The 9,206-nt window shown below is 44.3% G+C and overlaps 1 protein-coding gene across 1 annotated transcript in view; it reads right to left on the minus strand.

Moving 5' to 3' along the window:
- Positions 1 to 845: 845 nt before the first annotated feature.
- The window catches only part of vamp2 (vesicle-associated membrane protein 2), a 9,586-nt gene continuing 1,225 nt past the window's right edge, over positions 846 to 9,206 (minus strand). The window contains exons 2-5 of the mRNA XM_017412582.3: positions 5,398 to 5,500; positions 5,060 to 5,218; positions 3,585 to 3,636; positions 846 to 3,456 (exon numbers count right to left, since the gene is read on the minus strand). Of these exons, the coding sequence (XP_017268071.1) occupies positions 3,440 to 3,456; positions 3,585 to 3,636; positions 5,060 to 5,218; positions 5,398 to 5,500 (331 nt within the window). The 3' untranslated portion in view covers positions 846 to 3,439. The remainder of the gene's footprint in view (positions 3,457 to 3,584; positions 3,637 to 5,059; positions 5,219 to 5,397; positions 5,501 to 9,206) is intronic.

Genomic DNA, 9,206 nt, shown 5'->3' on the forward strand with positions numbered 1-9,206 from the left:
CCCCCCCCCAAAAAAAAAAAAAATTTAAGAAACGCACACACACGCGCGCACGCACAAAAAAAAATACGTATGTGCACGCTCGTTTCCATACGGACAAGTAAAGCAACGGGGAACGGAAAAAGAAAACAAAAAAAAAAGGAAAAAGAGGGCGCGCTCGCTTCGTTTGCAGCGTGGCGACCCAACTGGCTGAGCACTCGACGGGACGAGTCGGTCTGATGGATGACACACACGTCCTACCCCAATCAGTCGTGTTAGTTCTCTTCAGTCCCGTTAAAATGGCTAAAAGGACGACATTTCTAACCGTTTTCTCGTTTTATATTGCCAAAAAAAGAGAATCCAATTTTACAGTTTGCTCTTATAGTTTGTCTTCATATATATATATATATATATATATATTTTAGTAAACCTGAGGATATAGGACCCCCTACCCCCCAAAACACCCCCATATTACAACATCGAACGACGCAGATTTTTTTTTTTTAAACAGTTTTTCTTGGTTTTATCTGACAGCTACAGTTAGTTGTTTTTTTTGTTTGTTTTTCAAACCTGGCAGCACAATGGAGACGGAGAAAAGAAAACTTGTGCTATAAGTAGTTACAGGACGGTTCGCTAACTGTACAGGTTAAAGGAGCTCCTCGGAGCTGGGCCGAGCAGCGGCAGCGGCAGCAGCGGCAGGGGGGGTGGAGGGGTGTTCGTGGTTTGGTTTGCATATTACACAACAGGCTGGCTCTAAACTGAGCCGACGGGCCGCGTGAAGGTAGTGGTCGCCAATTAACGCCCCTTCCTTACGGTGGAGCGGGAGCTATTTGAACCTGATGACCTGCTTCTCTCTGTGTTTTTTTTTTTTGTTGTTGTTGTTTTTTCTTCTCGTGGATTGGCAGCGTACGCGCCGGAGCCCGCTCTTTGGTAATCGCCTGCTGTTCACTTCGGCTCTGCTGCGGGAGGAGCGAGGGGGGAGTGGACTCCTTGAGGGTGAAGGAAACAACATGTCCTCGCATGTGAGGTTTTAAGTGGACTAATCTCAGAATAAACTGGGGTCAGAGCTATTCTAACACACACACACACACACACACACACACAAACGTGCACGCAAGTAGGGGTTTGAGTCTGTGAGACGAACAAAGGCTGGTTTACTGACTGGGTCACAAAGGGCTTTTTTTTGTACACCTTTTCTTTCCACTAATATTCTAGCGTTAAATGGGAGAACAGAACTAATTTCTGTCCTCAACGCAGGCCTGCATACGTAGAACTCCTACAGGGAACTGACCACAAAAGCAGGAAATCTAAAATCTAAGTTCCTCTGTGGCTTTTTTATTTTCCACAAACGCCTTTGGCAGCTGTATGGAATTTTAGGTCAACCGTCTCTAAAGCTCGTGTGCACGGCCTCGGACTGACGCTGCTCTGGAATTGTGTTTTTTCTTTGTAGAAATCAAGTGTTCAACTCATCGAGTGTGCGCCGACGAGACGAGTGCACAAACGGAGGAAAAGAGCCGGAGCAGGGAAAACACTTGGCAGTGTGTAACGCAGAGCTGAACTACAAAAAACCACAGGCAGGCAGCGGTGGAGAGGAGCTCGCCGTTCGTGGCCTCCTCTCTGCCCTGTCTGTTTCACACAAAAATATACTATAATAAAAAATAGAATCTATTTTTAAAAAAGAAAGAAAAAAAAAAACAACCAAAAACAAAACATAACAATAATAAAGGCCTTAACTAGAAGAAGAAACACTGAGACAGAATCTGTGACTAAACCCTCTCTGTAGGAATGCTTCAGTCTCTCAACATGCACTAAAAACTATATGAGCTCCTACCTAAACTCTGAAGAGCGTTAGTTATTCTCCTCGTTGCTTCCCGGAAGAATAAACGGTCTTTTTTTTTTTTTTTACTCGTTTGTTTGATTTTAATGTGCTTCTGTGTGTGGAGGTGTCTTTCCTCTGGCCGCTGAGCGAAAACCAGAGGAGTAGATTTGTGCATCTTTCACAGATTCCTGCAGTCGGCCGCTCCTCCCACACAAACCGAAAGTGCGAAGGGGCACGTTTGACTGGAAGCCAGCGCGGCCTCTCGTTTTTTTGGTTTGATGGAAATAAATCTCTCATCCGTCGACGTCGCTCTGTTCTGGCGTTAGAACAGATCTCCTAAGCCCATATCGCCACTTTGACACGAACGCGTCTCCTCAAGGTACTCTGTTTGTGTGTGATATCACAAGAGAAAATATTTGCACGGATTAAACATCTAATCCCGTCTATCCGGAAGAAAAAATGAATGAAAAAAGAGTCTCCCTCTCGTATTTACGATATCATCTTCCTCCTATTGTTTGCACAGTCAACATTAAGTTTCATCTCGTGGTTTTTTTTGTTTGTTTGTTTGTTTGTTTGTTTTGATGTTTTTTGTTACACCGACACGTGCTACAGTAAGAGCATTTGCACTAGACTGCAATGAAGGAATGTTCTCGAAATAAGACACTACGTAACGGCTCAAATCAAATCCGAACATCTACAGACATTGGTCCAACTGTACTATGGCAGTTTAAGTTATCGGAAGGGGAAAGTGAGGCGTCGAAACATGCCGAGAGACGGGGGAGAGGGGGGAGGTGGGGGTGAGATGCAAAACGGGGCCGTGAGATCAGATCCACGAGTCATGCACTACTTCTAGGTTCGGCGGTCGTCTCGGAGCATCAGAAAAGCCACGCGAGGAGCTAAAAACGTGAGCTTCACGAGGAAAAGCCCCCCCCCCCCATTTTTCCATGTGTGCGTTTGTTTTAGTCCAAGTTTCACGCCTCCGGCTTGTTTTTCGCCGCCCTGCCTTCGCGGACACGAGAGCGGCAGATCGACGGAGCTCAACGTCCGAAAGGCCGCCGGAATCGGCAGACGGTGGGAACATGCAAGACACACACTTCGATTAATAGGCAGTAGTTAACGCTGAAGCAAAAATCAATACAAAAAATAAAAAGTACAAAATGCACACACACGCATGCGCACGCACACACACCTACAAAACATTATATAGATATCTCAGAATAAAACTCTACAAAGAACTATATTCATGTTAGTTATTTAACAACTATCGCCAATTGTTGTTTCTATTTCTGCTGTTGCATCGTCGCAGGTACTTGGTTCTCAGCGTGGCAGGTTAGAAAAGCCAAGAGGACCCGAGAAGAAAACAGGGGGGGGCAGTACACACTTACAGGACAAATATCGACAAGGTGGGGGTCCCAAATGCAAAGTTGTGGAATTTGGGAGGAGTGGGGTGGGGGGGGGAGCCACGGGGCCCTGAAGGGTTGAGGGGTGTTATATCGAGGCCAGCTGGGGGGGGAAGATTTACGTATATATCATAAATGATTAATTATCTGTGGTTAATTTAGTCATCGATTCGAGGGGTTTTGTTTGTTTTTTTTCATCTGTAGCAAGAAAGCCTGGATCAGACTGGGGTAGGAGCCACTCTTCTTAGGTGCTGAAGTACACTGGAGGGAGAGAGAGAGAGAGAGAACGAGAACGGGTTTTTTTTTTATTACAAACACGCTGCTCTGATTTAAGGATTTTCTACAGCAAGTGCAAAGAACGACAGATGAGAAGTTTAAAGCTCTCTTACCGATAATGACGATGAGGACAATCACACATATCACACCCAGGATGATCATCATCTGGAGTCAGCAAGAGTTCAGGGGCAAAAACAAAAAAACAAAACGCTTATTAAATAAAATAACTCGATAAACATATTCCTAAAGGTACAAATAATCTCACAGAAACACTTGATTCCTAAGGACATAATTCAGGGACCATCAACTGATGGCTCGTGGGCCACTTCTGACCCATTGTGGGGAGGGGAGGGGGGTCCTCCTCCTGCCTAAAGTGGGTGTGGGTTAAAATTTTTTTGAGAAGCGTCACACATGCAGACATGAAAGAATCCGTTTTCATATGTGATCAGTCTGTTTTGTTATTCTTAACCTGCGCTTCCCCTTTAAAACTCAGCAGCGTAACTGCGGCACAGCGAAGTTTGTCCCAGTAGAGTTACCGTAGCTGACGGTAGATAAAAGATCATTTTCACACCTTTTTTATCTGTTCTTTGCTGAGCCCTGAAGAGCAGATGGCAGTGAATAGTAGTTGAAGTTACCACAACGTGACTGTCTTCAGTAATGTTACTAAACTTCCAGTGATAAACAGAATGCTAATCAAGTTAGCTTTTCTACCGCGTTATCAATATTAACTTTTACTTAGCTGTTGGCCAGCAAAATGGGATTAAAATGGGATTTTTTGGCATATGTTATTCTGCGCTCTTTATTAGGCATTAAAATAGAGAAATCAGTTTTTATTCATGTAAAAAAAAACCACAGTCGTTTTAACTAGTAAATTTGTATTTCTGTCTGAAGCTCAGTTTGAGGATTTTGGATAAAAACAAGGAGCTTACCAGCTGCCTCTTGGTGTTTATTCACAACCCCGGTAATCAGCAGATAATCAAAATGAATTGATAATCGTTTCATCATCGCATCACAGCCCTCTGAATCATAACCCAATGGTGAGCTTCCTACAGATTCTTGCCTATAGACTGGGGGCGGATGGCGGCAGATTTTCAGGTCAACTTTGCGTTTGAGGCTCTTGGAGTGGGACTGTTTTTTTTTTCTTCTCTGACCAGAAACAAAAAGTTTATTTTCTTGTTTCCTATGAACATGTACACTAATAAAACACACACAACCGTTCTGTCAGTCGGATTGTATTGTGTAACTGTGTCTCTGGAGTCATTTCTGGGTGTGTTGCCTGTTAATTTTAAAAGAAAATGAACATAAAAATATGATAAGGATCAATATAATCTTAACTAGATAATAGTAAATATACCAATACAATACTAAACAGGCTAATTTGGCATAAATATTTTATTATTGTTATTATTATCAAAGGCTAACCCCGACAGAGTCTCCTAAGAATAATTCTGTCCCTCGAGTGAATTTTGCTGGTGAACACTGCTGAATTAACTATCTTTGAAACTCCTGATACATCCACGTTGCAGTCTGACTCAGAATCTGAGCGCTCGCTTCTGTCCACAGAGTTAGCGCGTCCGCTCGTCCTCACCTTGGCATTCTTCCACCAGTATTTATTCTTCAGCTTAGCGGCGCTCGTCTCAAACTGAGAGGCCCCGGCCTGCAGGGCGTCGGCCCTGTCGTCCAGCTCTGACAGCTTCTGATCGCGCTCCAGAACCTTGTCCACGTTTACGCGCATGATGTCCACCACCTGAGGGGAGGGAGCACAGGGAAACGCAATCAGTAATCAGGGCAGGACGGCTGACTGTGACAGGCGGACGTGACGGAGCGAGGCAGTTGGGGGTGGGGGGTGGGATGCAGAACACGAGCCGAGGTTTCGCTGTTGTGTCAGTGGCTTTGAGGACTTGGAAGTAAAACGCCGGCGCTCACCTCATCCACCTGCGCCTGCGTCTGCTGCAGACGGCGGTTGCTGGTGAGGTTGGGAGGCTGATTTGCTCCCTCTGGTGCAGGGGCTCCAGCAGCTGGGGCAGACCTGATGACAAACACAAGTGTATACATGCCATTTACTATTTATGCTACTGTATGTCAACTTTTTAAAGAACAAAAACAAAAGTTCTTTAGTTAATCCAACATAAACTGTTTCTCAGCCACTTAAACAAAAAAACAGAAAGAAAGCTTTGCTTAATAAAACACCTGGTGGGTCTCATCGCTCGAGTTTTCTGCAAGCCGCAAATAAATCAAGATCAATTTGGAGGTTTTGAGTTCTTTATTTGTCCAAAAATGATAAGTCCTATAAGTCAGCTCCACCACAGGGACGTTTTTCATGAAAGAAAAGCGCTGTTGTTTTTGCAAAAGTGAAGTTTGTTTGTCATATTCGGGCCTAAATGGACCGGATGACTGCAGAAAGTGACAGAGAGTAAAAGTGAGAGAGTGACATTTTATCACTGGGAAGTGTGTGTGTGTGTGTGTCATGAAAAATACCATGTACTCGTATTCTGTTGTTGAAGAAAGGGAAGCAAATCCAGCGAAAACATTCACAGTTCATACAGTTATCCCTGCCCGATTTGCATTGTTTCTCTCTTGAGGATTATTTTGATCCTTCTCCTTTTTGAGTAAAACATTACAATTCTGCACTTGGCAACAAACTTCACTTTGTTGACATTTATAAATCGAATTATCCCCCCCCCCCAAAAAAAAAAAAAAAAAATTCTTGAGTTTCATTTTGCAGTTGGCATTGACTAAAAACCCTCTTTTCTGCATATCTGCTGATTTAAGAATCTGCCCTTTTTTCTGGTCAGTCAATAGAAACACAGCAATTAAAAATGTAAGCCTGAGCTTCTCAGCCACTCAGACTTCAGAGTCAAAGCTAACTCAAAAAACATTATGAAGAACATTGTGAGGTTTGATGATGACGCTGCTGCTTTTGGATCAATTTATAACAATAATGAGTCAATGTAAAGGATGGAGGTGGAGGAGCTTGTTGATTGGTGTACAGCAAATCACTTTAACATCAGTGCAACACAGAGATGAAAGAGATGGCAGTGGACTTCAGGAGGACAGCCTTTACTCTCCCTTCCTTTCATCAGAGGAGAAGCCACTGAGCTCAGTAATTGGACCTGCGCATGTCTGAGGACCTCACATGGGCCCCAAACATCGTTAAGAAGGCTCACCAACGACTCCATTTCCTGAGGAAAATGAAGCGGTGTCTGCCTCAGTGCTGCTGTACGGACTTCAGTTCACCTGTGTGTGTGGTACCAGCGTGTTGTGAAAACATGCCAAACTGTGATTTTCCACCACAGTCTGGTGTGTTCATTGCTCTGAGGCTGACAGCAAGGCACTGCAAAGAGTGATTAGATGTCCAACAGCAGCCTCCCTTCACGCCAACAGAGCCAGAACCAGAGCAGAGAACATTATGGCGGACCCCACCCACCCAGCTCAGGAACTGTAACCCCCCCTCGCCCCCCTCCCTCAGACAGAAGGTTGTGCAGCCTCAAAGTCCAGACAAAAAGGCCTCTAAGGCTGTGAGGCTCCTAAGCTCAGGGTCTTAAGCTTCCCTCTGGGTGTGTGTATCACAGGATTTTAGGTGCTCAGGTCGTTTATTTATTTTTAGCTGACCTGAGAAACATATTTTCTTTTACGTCCGACATGGCAAAGACAGATCTGACATCTGAAATCAGCAAAATGAACAAACGGACTCAGTTACTTTTACCTCAAATCCTAGAGACAGTTTGGAATTAAATGCAGCCACGCTAAACAAAAGTTGTTTAACAGATTAAAAGAGCAGAAGACAAAGACAAAAAAAGCAAAACCTAAACTTTAAAATCACTTCAAATAGATGTGGCTTTACCTAATTTTCATTTTTTATATATCAACCATGAACCTTAAACCCCTTAAACATAACAGAAATCTATGGTAAATAGAGGTCAAGAGGTGTGTTTTATTTTGTGTTTTCTATGGCGGATGGCTAATAAATACAGTGCCAATTTCTTGTCTTTTAATTTTATCTCCTTTTATTTTAGAGGTGATACAGTACATATTTTTCCTCAGATAAAAACATTTACACAAGAAAATTAAAAGGAGCATTCTCACCTAAAAGACCCTGGCAACAGGTTAAGCATGGATAGGCAAAGCCAACAGATGACAACTTTTTAAAACTTTTTTAAAAATGGCAAATGTTGGCTGATTTATTGATAGATTAACCAGTCAGCCACTTAATGAGCCTCTCAGGGTAACGCCAAGGCTGTGGCATCTGACGTTAGACGTGACTCAGTTGTAACTTAGTGACTCTACTTATGGGAGACACAACTCTGCATAAAGGTCACTCTAAATGTTCACATCACTAATCCTCTAATAGCAATAAATCCTTTGGAAGAGTTGTTCTCTGAATCAACCCAAACACTTAGATTAACACCAGAACACTCCAGGCTACCTGTGGTGACCAGATTACAATCTATTCAAAAGTCTATATGCTTACAAAATATATTACTCAGTAGGATAAGAGGATAATGTCCGAACTGTAGCATTTACAAATTACCAAATGAATCAAAGCAAAAGGCTTAGCTTGTCCTTTACTGTTTGATTTTAAATAATTCAACACCGTGGAGCGGCTGTGTGCTTCTTCCCACTTTCCAGTGATGAGTGCCACAACAAAGGCGTGATGTGTGCAGAGGTTCTCGCTGTCGTCGCCTCTCCACTGACGCCAGGACAAGCCGCTAAAGTGGTGACAAGGCTTCTCACTGGCTTCCACATCCTGTGAGAGCCACCACCGCCGCGTCCGACCCAGCCAGGTGAATCGGCTGGCTCAGATCTGCACCACTCTGAGGACGACTAACTCACCTGGTGGGGAGTTCTCTTTTCGTAGTTGCCTATTGTTTCTGTTTTTGACCCACAGGACAACACAGAATGAGAAAAAGGGGGAGTTTTGTCGAACAAGGGCGGCTAAAATGACCTGCTACGAAGGTGAAGGGTTTCACATGACTTTTTCTCTCTGGGTCCACTTGTGCTGCTAAAAATATTCAACCTTCTTTCAAGATGGGGCTTAGAAATGCAGCTTTTTATACAGATAGTGCCCCACTGACCAGCCTATTTAAACTTTTTTAACAGATAAAGCAGTGTTTTTGTCAGCTAAGTGGCACTGAGAAGCATGTTGTTTGCCTTTCAGCACTGGACAGTGACATGTCAGCACCGGACAGCGCCTCAGTCTCCAGCTGCTGCCTTTGTGTCCCGTTCTGGTTGATGCCACACGACTTTAGTTATATATGATGCCACCATAACGTCCTATAAAACACCCTCTTACACAAGGGGGGTCACAAATGGCTGCTGAGAAGGCTGAACACAGCGAGGGCGTGGAAGGCTCCATGTTGTTGGCACTTAAAAAAAAACACACACACACACAAATTCGGCGACAAAACGCGACCCGGAGCCCCGCAGAGGAAGAGTTATCCGGAGTCGTGCTAAGGCTGGCCGACATTTGTTGTGTTAGCAGGAGGCAGCCCTCGGCGCCATAACTGGAGAGGAAGGACGGAGCTTTTCACTTCAGCGCTGTTTCCTCACGTCGGCTGCGGTTTATACCCTTAATAATCGAAGCGCGACGCGTTAAGAGACGCGTCTAGGTTCCATTTGTCCACGGAGGACACGACTAGAGCGATGCGTGGACCGATGTACGGCCGTCCGCCCTGGCATGACGATCGACGACATACAGTAGGAGGCTAGGCTATCCCCACCACCACCACCACCCC

The sequence above is a fragment of the Kryptolebias marmoratus genome, linkage group LG13 (assembly GCF_001649575.2).
Source record: "Kryptolebias marmoratus isolate JLee-2015 linkage group LG13, ASM164957v2, whole genome shotgun sequence".
NCBI classification, from domain to species: domain Eukaryota; kingdom Metazoa; phylum Chordata; class Actinopteri; order Cyprinodontiformes; family Rivulidae; genus Kryptolebias; species Kryptolebias marmoratus.